Consider the following 22,261-nt stretch of genomic DNA (forward strand, 5'->3'; position numbering starts at 1 on the left):
GCTTTTATTAATAGTAAAAATAAAACCAAAACCGACAAAAAATACCCAGAGGGGGGAAATAGGCAGGTAGGCAGGCCAGTACAGGGCAAAGCAAGGCAAGGCAAGACAGGATCAGGCAAGAAACAACAGGGGTACATCTGACAATGAACTGGCACAGGACTGCGAACACAAGGAGAATAAATAGGGAAACAAGTAGGATAATGAGGGACAACAGATGGGGCAACAGAACCAAATCAGGTGCCATGGTGGGTGGGGTTTGACAATAGACATGAGAGCACATGGAACACAGAAACAAACAAAACAAAAGCCATGTGCTCACACAAAACAAAAACACAAGCACATGGCCAGCAAAACATTCACAAGCCATGTGCTTGAACAAAACATGAACACGCAGCCGTGTATTCACACAAAACATGACAACATGAAAGCACACAGCCAATGAAAAACCCAAGCACAAGACAAAACATAACAAGAAAGCACACAGACGACATAAACATGAGCTGCATGCAACAACACGAGACAGTGAGAAACACAGAACACAAAAACACACAAGGGCAGAAGAGTGTATGGCCCGGGTGAATTCGAGACCACGCATTCACACAACAAGACAGAACATGGAGCACGAGTGTCTGAACCCCGGTGCAAAACCAAAACTGAACAAGACATGTGCCAGGATCCGAACACCAATCTCCAAAGAGAAAAAATGCAAGCAGACAAGAGAGCACAGTCAAAGCCGCACATTCACATAAAAACAAAGCCATGAATAAACTAGACCGAAGTGACAGAACACTGACAATATCAGATTCACATTCATCTATTTCAGATAAAGCTATACACGTCACACACTGGACATTTCACTTTGAATACATTTCAACTTGTCAATACACAATACTCACTTTCTCTGTTAAATGAACCTGATAAGAATATGTAACATAACATCACAGAGAAACTAAAGAATGCAGACGTTATTTACATGACGAATGTACACTCGGTTTCTATGGACAGTCCGGGTCATGGCACCAACCTGAAGGCATCTCATTATTTGGAATAAAATATATTTTAGTACTCTGTGTTTTAACAATTTGTCTAGAAAAGTGACAATTGTCCTTGGTAAATGCATGGTTATCATATGTCATGCTTTTGTTTTCAATTAAAATTACTTTTGGAATAACACCATGCACAGTTGTTGTTGTTTTCTTCTTAGTTTCATTTGAACTGAAGGACAGTAGGGTCAGAAACACTGGGATGAAGACGATACTGTGAGCCAAACCAAAAATCATAACGAGAAACATGATCTTAAAGAATGTCCTGAAGATGTGGTTCTTGGATGCAGCCAAAACTAGTACGCCTATTATTGTTGAGGCAGCTCCTTGTAGCACCGGATAGCCCAGAGAAAACAATGCATCAACTACCCGTTCATTGGCTGTTGATTTCTTGCTCGAAACAAACGCATATGAAATATGTGCAGAGAAGTCGACAGTGAAGCCAATGCACACCACCAGGATGATCATCGAAATGGAATCTAGGTTGACACCCCATAAGGCCATAAAACCTGTGACACCGGTGATGACTGAGCCGATAGAAAATGTGACCCACAGGGAACAGATTGGGTTTGGGATTAAAAACAAGGAAACAACCAACATGACAGCTGTGGTGAAGCCAACATTCTGAATGGTGCTGGTCACTATTACCAAATATTGGTCCAAGTAGATGAACAATGGGTGGAACACTAGAAGTTTAGCTACACTACAGCTGTGAGCTGTGTTTCTGAGTTCATTGAACATCATTATCTCCATACTGGCGTTGGAAATATCCAAAGTCTGTACAAAAAATCTTGAAGCATTGATTTTGCCTTCTGCAATGTTAACGTCAAGCTTAAACTCTGGATAGAGCTGGAAAAAAGATACTAAATTGTCCATGAAGATGGTTTTATTGTCTAGATTCAGGCCTTGGGTTTGAGCAAATTGTAAGTAAAAGTCTAACCAGGAGACAGACAGATTTCGATTGACAAATGTCAAGTTGTAGAGTTTTTCCATGCATTGGTTTAGTTCTGATCTGCTGCTCTTGTTCCAGTAGGGCAACTCTTCAGTCACTACAACCATGATATTTGGACCATACCTGGAGAAGAATTTCTGATCATCATCATAATAATTTACTACATATGAATCATCACCTGCCAGGTCCCTCATATTAATACCCTGCTGTAAATTAAAACATCCATAGATGCTTCCAGCCAAATAACCCAAATACAGCAGCATCACACAGACTTTGGTCCAGGGCTTGGTCAGGAACGGACCATAACAGAACTTGAAGAAGTGTGCTATGGGCTGTTGTTTCTCAGCACTGGTTTCTTGGTCATAGTCGCCACCTACACAACAGAGACGATACGCCAAAGACTTTCCTTCAGGAGTGTGTGTTGGGAGTTTGCAGCAGGTCAGCCAGTGTCTGTTACTCTGCTCTCTCCTGCCGTTTAGGGCTAGAACACTTCCAAAGAAGAAGATGTTATAAATGTAACAGAAAACAATGGATGTGCTGGTGTACAAGCAGAAGGCCTGGACTGAGCGAAATTCACTCATGAGCCCGATGTAGAAACCAAGAACATCAGTCAGTGTAGTGATAGTTATAGACATGGCAGCTTCTTTGAAGGTTTCTGCCATTCTCTTCTCCACTGGATCCTTCACTTTGGTTTGTTGCCAGTTGGAAAGCATGATGAACATGTCATCAACACCAATGCCTGTGAGAAAAGTGTGCTCTTTATAAACCAACTCTAAACCAAAGGGACAATATTAAATTTGCACTTTTAATTGAAGTTTTATGCTAAACATTTTAAAACAATGCTCTTAAAGTTATACAAACATTTGCATTTGACCAAATTTAGACTAAGAAAATTGAGGTTTGTCAAAAGTTGAAAAAAAGATTAAATCTAGTCCTTCTGCAGGCTGCATTGTCACACGATTCCTCAAAAATAATTATAATATTCTAATATGGTGCTCATGAAACATTTCTTATTGTAATCAATATGCAGATGTACAGCTTAATACTGTAACTCATGACTCTTTTTTTTTTTTTTTTTAGAATGGCACATAACAGAAAAGCACTTATTGAAACAGAAACCTTTTGTAACATTATAAATCCCTTTACTGTCACTTTTTATCAATTTCATGTTTCCTTGCTAAATAAAATAATTTGTCAAATAAAAATACACTTTTGAATGTTACTGTATTTATGAAAAGTGCATACTTCTAAAACAAGTCATAATGGAGAGGTCATGAAATTACAGTAGAGTTGCTTTTTCTTTTTTCTTTTTTTTCTTTTTTTTCTTTTTTTTTTGGAGCTTGACAGCACCCATTCCATTCTACTTTAATTTTATGAAAATGAACACAATTACCATCTTATTTTGTGTTAATCAAAAACAAGACAACAATATTAATAAAACGTTTCTGTAGTGTATATAACAAATATGTAATTATGCTTAAATTAATTTTTTATTTTGCACAAACACACACTTACCCAGAATCAGGAAAGGTGAATTAGCCACTGTTATTACGAATGGCACTCGGAAAAGGAGCAGCAAGCCGAAGCTAGAGAGCACAGCCAGACCCGCAGACAGAACTCCCACGAAAGAAACCCACATCTTGTTCCTCACATTATCAAGACTGAAATTAAATGTAAAATAATGCATGACAACTAGTGATTTTTTTTTCTCACTCAATATAAATATTTAATCAAAATGGGTTTGTCCCCCTTTTGCTTACTAGCATTTAAGGTGGCTTAAACACTTTTCTTTGTTTTAACTTATTACAATTATAAAACTTTCCAAGACAAACATTAATAACACACACAAACACACTCACACAATTGTTTCTATAAGGACATTACATAGGCGTAATGGTTTTTATACCGTACAAACATAATTTTCTGCCCCCTCACCCTAAACCTCACAAAAAAAAAAAAACGTTTTTTTTTTTAGATTTTCAGAAAAAATAATTCTGTACAATTCATAAGCTACTTTTATTAGGTAGCAAAAATTCTGGTAATTTCCTTATGGGGCCTTTTGATTCCCAGAATACACACACACACATATTGATTTCCATTTTTTTCAAAGCCTTTTTCTAACCCTACACTTACAGTATACACTTAAGAGTTTTTTTTCAACTGCTTACACACAACAGTTTTACTTATCACACATTTCTGAAACCACACACCAAATCTGCAAATGCCTATACGTTCATTCTCTGCCTTTGACACGATTTTTAATTTCATAAAACACTTTTTGCAAAACACAACACACAAAATGTGTTTAAAATGTATGCTTTTGAGATGTGTTTGTGATATTTTGAATGCAGTGTTTCATTTTGCAATAAATGTGAGGCATTTTGCACTTTGTGTGTGCAATTTTTGGAATTATTATTATTATATATATATATATATTTTTAAATGTAAGCAGTTGAAAACAACAACAACAACAACTGTAAACCTAACCCTTACAGAAACCATTCAGCTACTTTAGATTTTTAAAACATTTCATTCTGTGTGATCATATTATTATTATTTTGTATAATTAGATTATACTCCCTGTCTGAATATGTGTGATATCAGTTGCTTACCGCATGCAAGATACCACCGAGAAGGAGATTGCAAGTGAGTAAGTTATTGAAAAGAGAGGAATGCCATCTGTTGTGTGTTTCTCTATCTCCTCTTGTCTGGAGACTGAAGTAAAATAAGACACCTGCAGATTGAGACAGTTATCTATATATATATGCTCCTTATGAAAACACAGTATGTATAATGTATTTGCCTGTGTGAACAACTCCCTCACAGGTTACTTACTGTACCTTAAGTCCTTTGCTGAGTGTTTTTTTGGATAGAACATTTTGGAACTGTTGAAGCCATTCAGAGGTTCCATTGTTATCCTGCAAAAAGTAGAAAAGTCTGATGGCACGTGCCTCCTGGATCACACCTCCTCTTTCTTCAACACCTCCTACTGTAGAGCCAAGAAAAACATCTTTCCCTTTCCATGTTTTTATCGGAAATGATAAATTGGAGGATTTATTACCAATAATGTCCAGTATGGGATTTGAGACACAGTCCCCATTTTCTCTGGCACAAATATCTTTAAAACTTATCTGAGTTTGATGGGCTTTGACAGACAGACTCTGCACTTGCTTGTCAAGTGCACTGATTTCCTTAAACAGGTCACCTGTTAAAATGTTTCCTTCCAAAATAGAAAATACAATCACTGAATAGTTTCCTTCAGCATTGAGTCTTTGTTTTGAAAACAATGAATCGTTACTTGGAAAAGTTTCTTTTATAAAATGTCTGGCTTGCTTGGATGGTCCATTGATAGGTGTGAACTGATTCTCAACGTCATTGTTCTCGAGGTCTTCGAGAAAGTACAGTCCTCCTCCCAGAGCAGCGGACATTATCAGAGGAATGACAAAAAACCAAACTGGATAAGAGCCAACCAGATGGCCAAGTTTCTCAAAAAGCTTAGAGACAGGTTTCTCAATGCAGTCTGTACGATAAAACGCCATAGTCTTCAAGGAAAGGGGTAACAGGCAAAACTAGACTGAAATCTGTTCTGAAAGATGTTCTCATCTGTTCTATTTATCAGTCTACACATTTGCTTAAACCATGCCCAGAGGTGTGTTCATACAATATAAGGAGTGTGATTTTGTAATAATTATCCAGAAGTAAGACTGGCATATTTTATATTTCCTCAGAATCATCTTCAAGAGCCTAGGACTTTTAAACTATGAATGAAGGAAGTTTTTATTTATGGAATCAGTTGGTGACAACAGTTAACCATTAACAACAACAAAGGTTAAACATCTAAAGGTAAATTCAATATGATCAACCAAATCATATAGCTTGAAGTCAGTAAACAAACACCTTGGAAAAACTGAGGCTGGTGTGGGTTTACTTCCTCATTCATTTATTTTTTTGCAGGGTTACAGATAACTAGTCAATAGTTTACTTATGGCAAGACACTAGAGGCAAACACATTTTGTTTCACACACTGGTCAGTTTTGAGATTTTGGTTGGATTTAAAAATTGTATTTCTAAAATATGGTGAAAATGTTTCTTTTCTTCTTTTCTTTTCTTGTCTTTTTCTTTTCTTTTAAAATCCTTAATTATCAGCAACATGAAACAATAATTGTGAACCTGGATTTATCCCGCTTTTTCTTTATTTTCTTTTTTGAAAATGTATGCCAGTTGGTGCATACTTAATTTGATAATGTTTAATTTGCATACTTATAACATTTCTGGAAAAGAAGTTTGAAATTCTTAATGTAATCATTAACCTAGGGAAGAATGGTATCTAATATATAAAATAACAGCATGTCAATCACAAAAGTGATTATACAGTACATGACAAACTGTTACATTTTACTGTCCATGTTCAATAAACCATAAAAAAATGGCCCATGCATATGTGGAACAGTCTTTAAAAGGTCAGTTCACACAACAAAATTAGACTGTGTTTTACTCACCCTTGAGACATCCTAGGTGTATGTGACTTTCTTCTTTCAGACGAAAATATTCCTTTAAAGGGATACAACAAACAGCCTAGCATTTTTTACTTAAGTTTTAAGTCTTGCCTGTCATAAAGGGGCTACCACTTGATTTCGCATAAGCCTGCTGAAGGAGCTTTCTCAACAGATCCCTAGTAGCAACACCCTGTTTAGATCCGAGGATGCATAGGTGGAATGGTGCCCAAGATGAATGGGGCTTTTCAAAACAGTATATTTGAGAGTCATCGACTCGATCCGTGTAAATAATGCTGAAGCACTCTGGGGAAAAAAACAGAGAACTCAGTATCATATGAGAGGAGAACTCAGAATTCAGAGTAGTGCGCTCATAGGCGACCCTTGTTGAAAAAGGGGAGCGCTGCTAAACTACCACAAGAATCGCCCAAATAGCCCCTCATGTTGAGGGAAGCGATGCTTGAAGTGTATAAACAAATACACACTTTCAGCTAACTTCGCGATCAAAGGCCTAAGCCATAAAGTTGAAATTGTCACCCTTTGATCACTGAATACACAAACATTTTTTTTTACTTTTTTACCATTTACAACACCAGAACCCCAGCAATACTAATTAGATTACAGTTGAGTTGCAAACCCCGAAAACCTTAAATGTTTTACAATCTTCGCTGACATGGTCGTAACAGTAAACACAAAGACGTTAGATGCCAGACACCAGATGTGTTTCTATGCACTACTTGAGATGAAATATTTTGCCTTTTGTGTAAAAGTTTAGACGTTTTTCGATACAAATGATAGAAAGTCTATGGCAAGAAAATCAAAGACTTTCCAAAACATTTCATTCCAATTAGATTTGTGTATGCCTAAAAACATGTTTTAATTGATATAGCAATGATAGCAGTTAATATTGTCAAAATAAAAGACGTATTCAAGGACTTAGGTTAGACTACTGAAGTAAGTGTGAGTGACTTATTAAAATTAAATAAAAAAACAACACTTTTTTCCAACAAGGATTTTTGTTGAGACGAAAAAATAAAATCGTATAGGTTAACCTTTTTAAAGTAAAAACATCGGTTGCTTTGAACATTAACACAGAAAGACATACATTACTGGTAGTTTAACTAATACGGTCTGAGATTACTCAATTTTCATTCACACTCTGCACATCATAAAACAGAATAAATGTAAAATAAATAAATAAAACAACACTGAAGAAAAAAAAAATTATATATATATATATATATATATAAAGAAAGAAAAAGTAGGGCAGTAACAGATTTTCACATTAAGAAACCAAAGTCCTCTAATGAAGAATACACAAATCTTGCTTTGGGACTTTTCATTCCTTTTAACATCTCCAGATACATCACAAATTCCCTCTTTAAGTACCACTAAACGTGGGGGGATTTTGAAAAACATACATTTATGAATGTAGAATTTAGTGCCAGAAGTTAATATTAACAAAATAAAAGACATATTCAAGGACTTTTGTTTAGAAGAAAAAATAAAGATTATATGGGCTAAACCTAGTTTTAAAGTAACTCATATACATAGATGTATCTAAAAATCCGGAAAGAGTCCATACAGCAGCAGCAGCAGCTATATATTTTCCAAGGGTTAGGTATAGAATACCAGAAAGAACATCTAATCATCCGTCAGTTTATACTACAGAAATGATTGCCATATTTTTGGCTCTTCACTGGGCTGAACACATTAATATACTAAAGTGGTCATATATTCAGACTAATTTTCAGCACTATCAAGTTTAAAGAGTGGCAAATCTTAACAAGATCTTAACAAGACATTTTGTCAGTCATTTTACAGAGTTTGTTCAGAATACAAGCAAAACAAATATTTATTTTGTATGGATAACCGCACATATAGGTATAGAAGGTTATGAAAGTAGTGGACCAGATAAAAACATTAAAATATCAGACATCAAATTTAATACTCCAATGAGTAAATTATAAATAAAAGGGTTAATTAAAAACAGGTGTCCAGAACAGATGGCTTTTATGACCCTCATCGATCAAATTTTTGGAGACAAGGAAGCCTTTACCCTCTCTGAAAGTGTAATTTAAGATCTTTTAGGGGTTATCAGGAGAAAACGCCTCATCACGCGTATACACGTGAATCGACTCCAGAGGGTTAAGGGTGGAGAGAGATAGCCTTCACTCTGACCCCTTGCTGCATAAAAGGAAAGCATGACCTGATTGGGTATCTCGGGGGGTCTTTTCAATGAAAAGAACACCACTCGAAGAACAGGTTCCACTTCAAGGAGTAAGCGTGCCTTGTAGATCCGTCTCACCAAAGTGATCATGACAACTACCTCTTGGGGTAGGTCACCAAGAACCTCCGACATGAAGTTTCCACAGGTCTGGAAGTAGGTGCCACAGGGTGGCCCATCTCTGAGTCAGTAGATCCTTCCTCAGCAGAATCACAAGCAAGACCAGCTCCTCGTCCTCCCTGACCTTGCACAGTGTCTGTGTGAGAAGGCTCACTGGGGGAAATGCATACTTGCGCAGGCCCCGCACCCAGCGGTGTTCCAGTGTGTCCATGCCAAGTGTTCCCTCTGGAGAGGCAAACATGTCTACCTGAGCGGCTCCGAAACATCTCCACATCAGCTGGAAGTCTGGGGATGGAGAAGCCACTCTCCCAGGGGGCAGAGTTTGAGGCAGCTCGTTGGCCACACGGTTGTGCAGGTCTGGAATGTGAATGGCACAAAGTGACCACAGATCCTTCTGACTCCAAAGGAGGAGGTGGTGGGCGAGTTGCAACACGAATGCAGACCACCTTGTTGGTTGATGTATGCAATGGTCACTATGTTGTTCGTTCAGACCAGCATTTGCTTGCCTTGTAAGCACCCTTTGAGATGGTTCAAGGCAAGGTACACTGCCAACAACTCTAGACTATTGATTTGCCAGTGCAGATGGGGGCCTGTCCATACCTAGACACTGCATTGCCATTGTATGTGCGGTGGTGGAGGCATCTGTGTAAACCACAGCATGCCTGGAGGCCTGTTCTAGGGGCACTTCTGCCTGGATGAACGTAAGATCTGACCACGGGGTGAAGGTTTGGTGACAGGTCAGTATAACTTGACCCCGGTGAGTACCGTGTTGCCACGCCCACCTCAGGACTCAGCCATGAAGCCAGTGCTGAAGAGAACTCATATGCAATAGCCCTAGTACTGTAAGTGTGCCCCAGGAGCCTCTGAAATAATTTCAGAGGGACCGCCGTCCTGCCCTTGAATGAATTCAAGCAGCTCAGCACCGACCGTGCACATTCCTCTGTGAGACATGCTCTCTGTAAGACCGAATCCCACTCCATACCGAAAAAAGAGATCCTCTGGATCGGGGAGAGTTTGCTCTTTTCCCAGTTGTCCTGAAGACCCAACTGGCTGAGGTGCCAGAGAACTTAGATCCCTCTGCTTGCACAACTGATCTTGAGACTGTGCTAGTATAACCCAATTATTGAGATAGTTGAGGATGTGAACAACCTGCTCTCTGAGGGGAACAAGATTCCCCTCCAAGACTTTAGTGAAGACATGGAGAGACAGGGACAGCCCGAAGGGCAGACACTTTTAATTGTATGCACATCCTTTGAAAGCAAACTGCAGAAATGGTTTGTGGTGCAGAAAGATCAACACATTAAAGTACACTCCTTCAGGTCAATCGCTGCAAACTAATCCCAGCGATGGATGCACCTGAAGATGCATTTCTACATCAACATCATCAACATTGCCCGGTTCAAGCCACTCTTTACTGTCTATGAGGCTATCGGGGGAACGTGGAGGCATAAAGTCAATGGAGATAATTAATCAGAATACTTACCAAAATTTGCTCCTGTTCAAGCTCGCCTTCTCTGCAAGATTCGGTGGGTGATTCAGATTTCTCTTGGCACAGCGATTAGAAGACGTACAGGTTGCTCACGTGACATATACATCATCAAGCTCAGTTTGAGTCTGAGCAGTACGCCCGACCCCCAGGACTTCATTTTTCTCAGTTGAATCCAATGGGGTCGCTGTGTCCATTTCTTTTACTGTCTATGAGAGCTACATGTCTGAGGCACAGATAGCAGGAAGCAATCAGCTGTTGGTGTACTGAAGCACAAATAAGAGTCCCTTTCCTGCGTGCACTAAAGCTGCGTGAGCATATACTGTATCGGTCCGTGCCCTGAACACGAGTAGACTGTGAAGAGATTTTCAGATCAACTTCTCACGTGTTGGATGAGAAATGAAACGGACTAAACTTTGACAAAACTGAAATGTTTTTTTTATTTTTTTTATAGATGTGAATCATTACCTTAATGTTTTTTTTTTTTTTTATTGGATGAATGAAACACTTTGTATCTTTGTTTTATTCGCACCAACATTATTTGATTTTAACATTTTGGAATAATGTATTTATATAGCATACTTTTATTTAGTCTCACTGGTAAAGACTAAAAAAAAAACTAATTTAAAAACAAAAACAAATACTGAATGCTTATTAAAAAACCTCTTATTGAATGTGTTTGGATTGTAGAACTATGCAGTTGTTAACTTTAATTTCACATGGTTACAGTTAATATTTTCATTTAAGGCCAGTTCTCTGTAGTTTCAACCCAATTCAAAAACAAAAGCTAAATGCTGATGTCTGTACCATCTATGTTTGTATTGAATGTAAGCTATTTACTGTGCAGTTATTGCTGTTAATTTCAGATGGTTACGGTTATTGTTTTCAATAGCCAAACGCCAGTTTGGCCTATTAAATACCAAATAAACATCTTGTTTATGCACACTTTCCTTCTTTCTTGTTTGTTGCTAAAAGATAAGAAAAATCGGAAATCAGTATCGGAATCAGCTAGTTTGATTGTAAAAAAAGACAGTTTGAAGTAAAAATAAATATATAGATACTAAACCAATTTGTTTTTCTTTAGTAACATGAGATAATATATCCTATCTGACTAATGAGCTCATGGACGCCAAATGGTTATTCTGAGGAAGCACTGTTTACAAGATTTACATGAGATATTTCATTATTTTCTTATTTAAAGTCAACAGAGCAAAAAGCTTATTGTGATTATTGGATGGCAAGTGCACTGCAAAATAGTATCAAGTTCATGCAAAAACAGAACACAGCACATAGACTAAAGATCTTGATAACAAGAAGTCATGATATTAGTATCGACTATAAGCCAGAATTGTTAATGATATCGCTAATGTCCACACAGCTGCAAGCTTTACTTGTTATTGTTTGTTCCAGTTCCAAAATAGACACTGATTTTCTTGCACTTTTGTTTTGCACATTTATGTCATTTTTGACCTCTCTAATGCCACAACTGGATCCAGCTTTTAGCAGGTTTAATGCTGCTGTTTGGCAAAAATAGAGAGTATCATGCTCTTATGTCAGCAGCAGCATGCACATGCATCGTGGAACTCTGAATAATTGTAGAAGACAATGGAGGAGAAATATTGTTTTTTGTGCACAAAATTATTCTCGTAGCTTAATAAAATGACCACTGAAACACTAATTTCACATGGACTATTTTGTTGATGTTCTTAGTGCCTTTCTGGGCTTTGAATGTGGTAGGACCCTTGCTGTCTCTGGAGAGTCAGAAAGCTCCCAGATTTAATCAAAAATATCTTAATTTGTGTTCTGAAGATAATCAAAGGCTTTACAGGTTTGGAACTATGTGAGAATTAATGACAGAATTTTCATTTTTGGATGAACTATCCCTTTAAGGACAACAAATATAAAGTGGAACCCACAACTGTGCTGCATATCTTGAGTATTATAAGATGTCACCTCACTAGGAAATTTTGCAATTTGAAGACGAAACTTTTTGCCACTGTTACTTTCTCATAAAATACTCCATTCTTCTAACCCTTTCCAAGATTTTTTTCTCTGCATGGTTGAGTGCGGCTGTGACGGCTAGTGAAGAGTGCTGTTCCAGCCTTTAACAGGCCGTAGTTTTGAGCCCTCCAGGCCCCTGTCACTCAGCTGTCAGTCCAGGCCCATATGGGCCCTCAGAGAACAGACTAATATCATATTTCACACACAACCCGCTCAGGGTCAGTGATTTCCCAGATGCAATATGAGAAATGGACTCTTCATCAAAGAGAAATAAAACAAAAGAAAACACCCCCCACAACAAGCTTAAAACCATTCTAGAATGCGCTTTTAAGGGTGTAATTATCAGTGCAGTTGTATAGGAAAAGACTTATATGGAGGAGATGAAGAGATCAGTCACATCAATATTTATGTATATAGCTGTCAGTTACCAATGCCATAGAAACACATATATTTACTCATCCATGACATCCATGGTACTCTAATTTATAGTCCCTAATAACTTTAACAAAATATTGGCTGCTGTGTCCAATCCAGTCTTCCCTGCAGTGTCTACTTTAATCCCACAAGTCTACATTAAAGAGCAGGAGACAGACTGGCACCTGCAATTATCCCTGTTCATCCAGCCATGGGCCTATTTCCCTACAATACACTCTTCTTTACACACACACACACACACACACACACACACACACACACACACCCACGCACACACACACACACACCTGCCAGTAAAGGCTAAATAATATGACTAGCAGACCTTTACAAACAAGCACACAAAACTTGTTTGCATTCCCATGCAAGCCTAATATACAAGGACAGCCTCACAATGTCATGCAGCATTTAATAATTCATGCCAACACCTTGCAAATATCACAAAAGTTCCCTGCATTGCTACATTGTCCTTACCATGCTAAAACTGCAGTGCCCTTAAATATCCAGTCAGGATGCATTGTAAGAAAATAACTGGTTAAAGAATTGCTGAATATATATTCTGCTATATTTGTATAAGACTAACAAGGGCACTTAGACTCCCTATTGTTTAAAAATATAAATGTGGAGTTATTTTAACAGATATTATTGCTGTCATAAGCAGTCCTGGAGATCTACGAAAGCCCTTTTCCTCTAGGCGTACAACTGCTGAGTTAGCAACTGGAAATTCATATCTCTATGCACAGATTTATTTCTGTTCCTGTCCCTGTTGAGCTGGAGCTGGTTCATTCATTATATCCAATTTATTCAGCAGAAAAGGCAGATGTTTATTTATTGTGTTGTGGTAATAAAAAGATATCAAATTTATAAAAAAAAAAAAAATAAGTTTGTGGTGGGTGTTTAAAAAAGAAAGAAAGAAATGCTTGTAACTCAAATTAATCTAGATTAATCTAGATAAAATTGACAAACAGTAAGTCTTTGAGAAGGGGTTTATTAGGCTAGAAGGTGCATTAGAAAAGGTGCTCATCAAATGCATCACAAAGTGCTTGAGAAAGCTGTAAACTAATTCCACATTGCTCAAGGTGAAAACAACCTTACGCCTGTTTCACACATACTCTGTCTGCAGTGCGTATGCGTTGCATATTTTTTTACGCACCCATGTTAACGGATTCCAGTTGCGTTCCATGAGCGTTGCGTCTGCAGTAGTGTATCGATCGCTTATGTACCTAGTAGCGAACTGCAAACGCGTCCTGTTTAAAAGCATATCGAGTCCGTGGCCGTGCTGCACCACATATGTAACATTATTTGTGCTATTTACACAATGTTTAAGTTTTTTTTTTTTTTTTCAAGTTTGTAGGTGTCAAGGTACAGAAACCAAATAATTAAATGTAAAATAGCACTGGATAGTCTTCAATGTAAAAATCAAACCTACATTTATTCAGACACCTTCAACATTTCTCACATTATTAAAGTTTTACAATATATATCAAAAATTATATCTGGTGTCTGAATATTTTTTGGTTTGACTGTTAAAACTACAAAGTAATTCAGTCAAGAGCAGTGAGTGATTTTCATTTTAATTTTCTTGGATTAACATTACACCAGCCAGTAGCTAAATTAGGCGCGGTCACTTTAAGAGACGATGAACGCATCCAATATAATACACATCCCATTTTTTTCCATTTTCTTCAACTGTTTACTTTCACTTAAGAAATAACTGACAGTTTTTTCGAGCATAATTTCCAAGGTGGATACTTTGACATATTTTGTATGTATTTGTCGGCACAAGAGCAAAAGTAAGCAAATTCGATGTTCAAGTATTTTGAGTATTTTGAATTCTTTCACATCTTTTTGTTTGTTCAAACTGCGATTTGTATTTGTTCGTTCAGGTGCAGGAGGGACATCGAGGAGAACTTCTCAGAAGAGAGCTCGGTTCAGTGTCGCTGTCTGTGATATGCAGCTCTCGATCTCTCTCGTGCGCACCGAACACAGCGCGCGAGTAACCAGCTACTCTGTTCAGCTTTTCCGCATCTTGTTTTTGGATGCTTTAATGTTAAAATCGACAAGCGAAAAAAGATAAGCTTTCATGACAATGCGCAGCAGTGGCCCGTCAACTGTCCTGAGCATCTTTTTAGGCTGGCCTCAGCCAGTCGGTTATATAAAATACAACAAGTCCTCCAACTCATACGACCGTATGGGTCGTTTGTCACTATCCATAAATACGACCCACACGAGCGTTCTCTAAATTAGCGCCCCTATTGGCAACAGGAGGTATGATAAATGAACTTTCGCCTAAATGCATTGTGGGTTTATTTTAACATGTTTGCTATTTGCGTTTTGAATTGTTTGATTTAAACTCTCCCAGATGTTCGTGGATTTTGATGATATGGATTTTAGATGACTTCGAGACATGTACAGGTAAGGTTTTCTCCCGTCTCATAAAGTAGTCGATCGTTTATGAATAATATGAGTTTTTATTTTCAAATCGATACTGGACACTGTATGTCCTATTAAACCAGTTTGACGTTCAAATCATTTAATCGAAATCTGCAGCTTTATAAAGTTAGTTTTCATTGTGATATTCGTTTGAAATTCGCCTGTGGTGGAAAGAGGTCATGTAAAAGTCGCGCATTTTCATGTTTTTACCATAGTAACATGTCGCTGAACCATGTCACGTGTTATAAAACCTCAGTAACCACAACTCAATGTATCTCCCGTCATAACTGTAGTTTTACTTTGGTATTTGTAGTATAAACACGTTACCATGCTTTTCACCACAGTAACTGTGCTTATTGTGTACTCTTTAGTTAAGTAACACATTTGCCATGCCTTTAATACCTTTTTGTAATGTAATTGTGATTCAGTGTTTTTTTTCTTTTCAGTTTTGCAGTTTCTTCATATCACATACATCTCCAGCTCCTACAACAACATTCAGTGTCCAGCAGCTCTTTATGATGCGCTCTCTCTCTCTCTCTCTCTCTCTCTCTCTCTTTCTCTCTCACTCTCTCTCTCTCTCTCTCTCTCTCATTTTCCTTTCCTATTTTTCTGAACTGTAATTCATAAATAAGTCACACATATTTTTCTTTCTTTCTCTTGTTCATCATGGCATATTTTCACAGCTCAGAATCAGATTTTGATCAGTTCTTGTATTAACAGGGAACTTGTACTCGAAGCTCAACTTGAAGAAGTTTCCAGTGAAGATGAAGTCCTTCAAAGGTTCGACACAGGTAATGTTGAAGATATGTAGTTATAACTGATTTACTTTAATTAATTTATCCTTACTTTATGTTAATAACCTTCCTTATAGTCCTTCCTTTCAAATATTTTGTTCACAGATCATTTCTAACACACTGTCTAAACATGTATGTATTAAAACAACAACAACAACTTGTTACTTTTTCTTTATTCCAGCTGAAAAGGAAGACCATGGGCCTGTCAAACCTTGTTTGTGGAGAGGGATGAATTTGACCATCTTGTGTGTTTACGGAGAAGACCAAAAGCTGCTAAGGCAGATATTTCCAGAGGTACGTCTGTGTTGATCTGAGCACCTCGACAGAACTTTACTGCAGTTACATTTTGCACCGAATTTTATGTTTTTTACTTTTTTAAATACCTCACGACCCCATCAGTACAAACCCTGTGCTATGTCAAAGTATTAATAATTCAAACAATTTCAGCAAATTCATATGATATTGTACAAGCGTACTCTCCAGCTTTTCCTCCTGCTGTCATTGACCATCGCCTCAGCTCTCATGCAGACTGTGTCCATTTTAAGTAGTCAGAGCGTTATATCCTAAAGTTTATATTGAGTCCACTGTATTCTTTATTAGCACCGTCTTAACCCGTTCTAACAGTACATGATATCTGTCCGCACCTCACAGTCTGCCTTTATTTCCATGTTGATTTTAATTGAACACGTCTGTTTAAAAGCAAGTCAGGAAATGCTGTGTAACTTGTCATGTGACACATCAGATCTTCAGTTAATTTGGCCAAATTAGATCATTTAAGGCTGTTCACACCAAGAATAGTAACTACAATAACTATTTTAGCATCCACACCAACATCAACCAATGATAAAGTTATGTTTATTAATATACACACTGCAGCGACGTTGATGTCTGCCACTTTAAATGATCAAGCTTTTGAAATGTGCATTTTGATTGGCTGTTTAATGTTCATCAGCTGGAAAATATATTCCACTGATGTTGTTCCTCTGTGTCATTAAGTATGGACTCATCCTTGGTATGAAGAGGTCTTTAAACTGCTTACAACAATCCTGCTGCATGTTATAGTGTAGAAAATAATTGAGAATAATATAGCTTGAAGATACAGCTTTCTTCCCTCTCATTTTGTTAAACTCAAACGCAAGATTTTGCCTTTCTTTGCTTGTTTGTCTTCATCTTAGTCCTTTACTCTCTCCACTCACTCACACATTCTCTCTTGCTCTGTTGTAAGGTACAAACAGAGCGGATGGTTGCATGATGGCCTCTTTCAGGTTTGTCAACTGAATGTCTACTAGTGTGGCTCAGCAAGTTCCTGTCATGATCAGCCCTCTCCAAGAAAGGTTTGTAGAAAATTGTAATCAATATTCATTTAATCCTCTAACCTGAATCTTTTGGTGAATTTACGTAATTATATCTGTCTTAATTCATATGTAATAAGCAATAGTAATTAAACATGGGGTTAATAGACATATTTTTGTTTTACAGCTGAAGAGCAAAAACACAAAGAACATCAGTCCTGTTGGGGATGAGGAATGAACATGGCTCTATTGTGCCCAAACAGAAAAGAGTGAAAAGGTGCTCATCCCCATTGATGTGTCTGTATTCAAGCAATGCATTAGTACAGCATATGATGTTGATCTCTATTCAAGTCAGCAATTATCATTTTTCACATATACATCTTTTTATAAGTCCTAGAATGAACAAATCATCAGGGCATCATTTCTGGAATTTGGGCAGAAAATGACTGAATATGGTGAGTACTGACACCTGCACCTGTATTCACCAAAACTATTTTTCTTATGGACTTACAGTTTTTGAAGGAGGATGAAGTCAGTTGATGGAGAAATGAAGAACGAGATGTGTTGTATATGAAGACTTCAGATGCAAAAGCCTTTAAGTTCTGTATGAAATGTTCTTCTAAGAAGAATTTTAGAAGAAAACTTCAGGTGGAACTTAGATGCCTTTGCATCTGAAGTCTTCATATGTACTATGAGTTTTCAATACATAACTGATTTGTTATGACTGTTTTTATTATTTTCTACTTGTACAGAAAGACTGCAGTAGAAGGAAAGCTGGTACTGAGAACATTTGTCTTCACTCCAGACTAAAGAGAAGCGGGTCTGAGGCCAGAGATGGAGGAGTCAATGGTCACCAAATGCAGCGCTGCAGCCTGAAACTGTGAAGACTGAATTCCCAAACAGCTGTGTGACTGCACAGATGTTACGGCCATAAAAGAAACTTCACAACTGAGAGCCCATACCTCCAACAACCTTCAACAGGAATCAATGGTATGTCCATTACAACAATTCTAAATAATAATAATATATAATTGACACAATGATTTTGTCTCTCCAGGACATCTACGCAAGGTTTTTCTTTTGTTGAGGACCGTCAGAGACTCCAGCCACACGAGCCATGGATTGCTCTCAACATCACCATCAGACAGACATTATCACAGAACCAGCACCAGCAGACTGCAAAACAAGTTCCTTCAACAGGCAATCAGACTGAACTGAACTCGTACCAGTAACACCACACACACACACATACACACACCAGCAGCCTCATACTGTGTGCACTGCACTCTATCAGCTACACTGACTGGACTCTGACTCACTATTATTCTGCAACCTGATATTCTGTTTGCACTAATTCATACTGTACTGAAAGTGAAAGTGACGTGACATACAGTCAAGTATGGTGACCCATACTCAGAATTTGTGCTCTGCATTTAACCCATCCGAAGTGCACACACACAGAGCAGTGAACACACACACACTGTGAACACACACCCGGAGCAGTGGGCAGAGGTATATCTACAGTATACAGTGATTGTTGTTAATTGTTTTCATTTTGTTCTCTCTGTATAGTATAGTATTGCACTATATTTTCTACCTGTATTGAGCTCTTATGTATACGGTTTATATTTTTGATACTGTATATGTGTTGCAAATATATTCAGTAATTGTCATGCTGCAGTTTGCAGAAAAGCATTTTACCACCTGTATACTTGCATTGTGATAATAAAATGATTTGATTTGAATTGGTCACATGCCTTGTTCATCAGTTGTATTGTTGTGCTGGATAACAATTGCAAATTGTTTATGACATTGAAGAAGATCATGATAGAGACATGGATTTGAAGAAAACCAGGAGAGCTCTGATGATGAGAAGGAAACTGGATGTGATTCTTTGGTGCTCAAGACATTTCACCATGCCTTCATCTGGGTTTCTTCATCTGATTAAAATAAAATGGTTTTAATGTAACCCATTTTTATTTCACTTGAATATAATTTGTCTTAATATGCTTCTTTATCTGTCTTCATGCTGCATCCTAGTAAAATATTGCGTATGGTGTTGGATAATCAAGTATGGTGAATATTCTGTACTAGAGATGGTTTTTTGGTAGATACACCATTTAATTTTGTAAACAACACATATAATCACCATGGTTGTTTTGATGAAGACATGAACATTTAGTAATATTAATGAAATTCAGTTAGATGAAGAGCTGCATTAGAAGAGACTGCATGGACTTCATGCACAACTGAAGGTGATGAATCAAGGAAAGATCAACATGAATCCTGTTCTGTATTATAATGAAGATGTTCATGCACATTACTGATGTCTAGCTCCTGAGCAGGACAAAGATGAGACATTCTTTACAGAGATTTATGAATTAGGTATTTTATATTATGATTCTTTAAATTGCATGAATTGTATGGAACCATAAACTGCACACTGTCACACATTGTCTTACTGAATGACACATTGGCCTTGTCTGATGAAATGTCAGAATATGTATTTGTTGTCTTTGTTTACTATTAGCACTGTATTATTGCTCTTGATCTTATGAAATAAATTGAGCTCTTTCCAAATGGGCACTTATGTTGATTTTCTGGTGTCTTAATTCTAAGATAACTATGACTTCCAACTTACATAATGGTATGCTTTTGAAAAGACAACCTACAAAATGTGTCTCAACAGTTTGTTGCCAATGATGAGAATAGAGCTGTGCATTTTTTTCCTGCCCTTCCATCCCCAGGGGCCCAGTAGAGTCCCCTTGAAGAGCAAAACAATTAACATTCCAAATGGCTGTAAATCAAAATCTGATTATAGTTTCAAAAAGAAAATTGGTAGGACAACTCATTATGCTATGTTTACTAAATAATGTTTGGCACAGCTTTCAAACATTCATAGAAAAGTGCTATACATGTGTTTATAAAAGTACTCTTAGTAAAATAAAAAATGTCAGCCTGCCTCTCACATATGTCATATAACTTTGCACAATAAACATGCTTAGATATCCCTTTGTTTAAAAAAAGAAGTATTTTTCACAATTTCATTATTAAACATTTTAAACTACATTGCCCATAAGCCTTAGCCATTCTATCGATGGAAAGTGAAAGTCATGGCGCTGTTTTTTGTAGTTCAATTAAGTTATGTTCAGGTTTAAGGTTAGGATCTCGGTAAAGAGGTAATTTCACAAAATATAGCAATGCACCATTGTTAACTGAAGGTACTATTGACGTAATAATTACAGCAAAATTTACTTTGCAACATTAAACGTTTTTTAATTTGGGCTAAAAGAAAGTCCAGTCACAGCGAGTCCTCGAGTGCCAAGTGGATTTCAAAGCCAATGAAAATCCAGTTGAGCAGAAGCGACACCCTTACTTGTCCATATACGGCCATTCATGACAGGCTTTTCCGGGTTCTTGTGGTGAATTTATTTTCACCCACTAAATATAAAACTAAAATGACGGATTTGCATTGTGGGGTAAACCTGATTCAGCAATAGATTTGTTGATTACAGTTATTTATTTTCAAACAAGGGCCTCATATTTGCGATTATACACATTCTTTACCCTAATATTAATGTACAATATTTAAGCTCAACATTTTTGCATATACTGTATGAAAAAATAATATTATATTTATATATTTATAGTGTATTAAATGTATACATTTAATCACTTGTGTGTTTTTTGGAGATGTATTTACAATCTTGCAATTTTTAGCTCTACCAGTTAAACTACAGAAAAAAAGGAAAATAATAATAAAAATAAATAAATAAATACAATTTAAAAAACACAGGGATAATTTTTTTTTAGTAATTTCCATATCAGTGTTTATTGATATGTCAAACTTTTCAGACAAACAATGCAAATAACACCATTCTTTCTCTCTAGTTTGTCACTATGAAGAAATAAAAACAAAAAAATAATATATTATTGTGAAATATAACAACTTTTAAAAATTACTGATTGATAAAGTAACTAATAGGTACAGACAGAATTATGTAATAGAAAATCCCTTTAAAACTAAATTGGCTAATATAAAAATATATATATATAATAAAAAAAATGAATAAATAAATAAAAATTGTCAATTTGTTTGCAGAGAAGTTTATAAAATGCCAAATAATATTTTTACAAACCAGGAGTTGCAAGGCACCAGCTGAAATCATATTCTTTTCTTTCATTTAAAAGTGATTAACTAATTAGAAAAATATTGTTAAGACTAATATTTCACATGATTACCTCTTAATCTCTTGTAATCACTGATCGCTTCTGTTGTGAACATATGCAAGACAAACTAAAACGGTTATTAATAATTATATTTTATAAATCATTTTCAGCTGGAAAATGCATTTCTATCATTAAATGACCTTAAAGGTCACACACACACACACACACACACACACACACATATATATATATATATATATATATATATATATATATATATATATATATATATATATGGCATATAGAATACAGTAGGTGGGATGGTGATAGTGACAGGAGTGTTCACAGTAGAGATGGGAGTGTTGACTAGAGGAGAAATAATACAAGTAGACATGCTAACGACTGAGAGCAGATGTGCCACACAAGAGAGAGTGATGTGGATGCTTTTGGAAGGGCTGCTATTGTGGAGAGCTGATGGAGAAGGACTCAGTAATCTGTCAGAAATCCTGCAAGACAGGAAAAAATTGAATTTATAACATGATGAATAATTAAAACATTGACAACAAATGAAAGTGACGTGACATACAGCCAAGTATGGTGACCCATACTTAGAATTCTTGTTCTGCATTTAACCCATCCAAAGTGCACACACACAGCAGTGAACACACACACACGGAGCAGTGGGGATCATTTATGTTACGGTGCCCGGTGAGCAGTTGGGGGCAGCGCAAAAAAAGTCGTATTGCCGGGCCGAGACTCAAACCCACAACTTTATGGTTAAGAGTCAAACTTTCTAAGCACTAAGCCACGACTTCCCC

At 36.9% G+C, this 22,261-nt stretch overlaps 1 protein-coding gene and 1 long non-coding RNA gene across 7 annotated transcripts; one reads left to right on the plus strand and one right to left on the minus strand.

Moving 5' to 3' along the window:
- Nucleotides 1–5,561, minus strand: LOC128013436 (patched domain-containing protein 3-like). The gene is made up of 4 exons (XM_052596425.1): nt 4,836–5,561; nt 4,608–4,729; nt 3,511–3,656; nt 1–2,734 (listed from the first exon to the last, which is right to left on the minus strand). The coding sequence occupies exons 1-4, from the start codon at nt 5,532–5,534 to the stop codon at nt 996–998; spliced, it is 2,706 nt and encodes a 901-aa protein (XP_052452385.1). The 5' UTR covers nt 5,535–5,561; the 3' UTR covers nt 1–995.
- Nucleotides 5,562–14,915: 9,354 nt separating this feature from the next.
- On the plus strand, nt 14,916–19,869 carry LOC128013489 (uncharacterized). 6 transcript variants are annotated; one of them, XR_008183329.1, is made up of 9 exons: nt 14,916–15,022; nt 15,117–15,169; nt 15,634–15,978; nt 16,163–16,275; nt 17,207–17,315; nt 17,461–17,550; nt 17,665–17,728; nt 18,026–18,263; nt 18,331–19,869. It is a non-coding gene; the product is annotated as an uncharacterized LOC128013489 (long non-coding RNA). The 6 variants fall into 6 exon arrangements; XR_008183332.1 differs by having other exon boundaries at nt 14,940–15,022; nt 15,117–15,163; nt 15,908–15,978; XR_008183333.1 differs by having other exon boundaries at nt 15,008–15,022; nt 15,908–15,978.
- The last annotated feature ends 2,392 nt before the right edge of the window (nt 19,870–22,261 follow it).

The sequence above is a fragment of the Carassius gibelio genome, chromosome B24 (genome assembly GCF_023724105.1).
Source record: "Carassius gibelio isolate Cgi1373 ecotype wild population from Czech Republic chromosome B24, carGib1.2-hapl.c, whole genome shotgun sequence".
NCBI classification, from domain to species: domain Eukaryota; kingdom Metazoa; phylum Chordata; class Actinopteri; order Cypriniformes; family Cyprinidae; genus Carassius; species Carassius gibelio.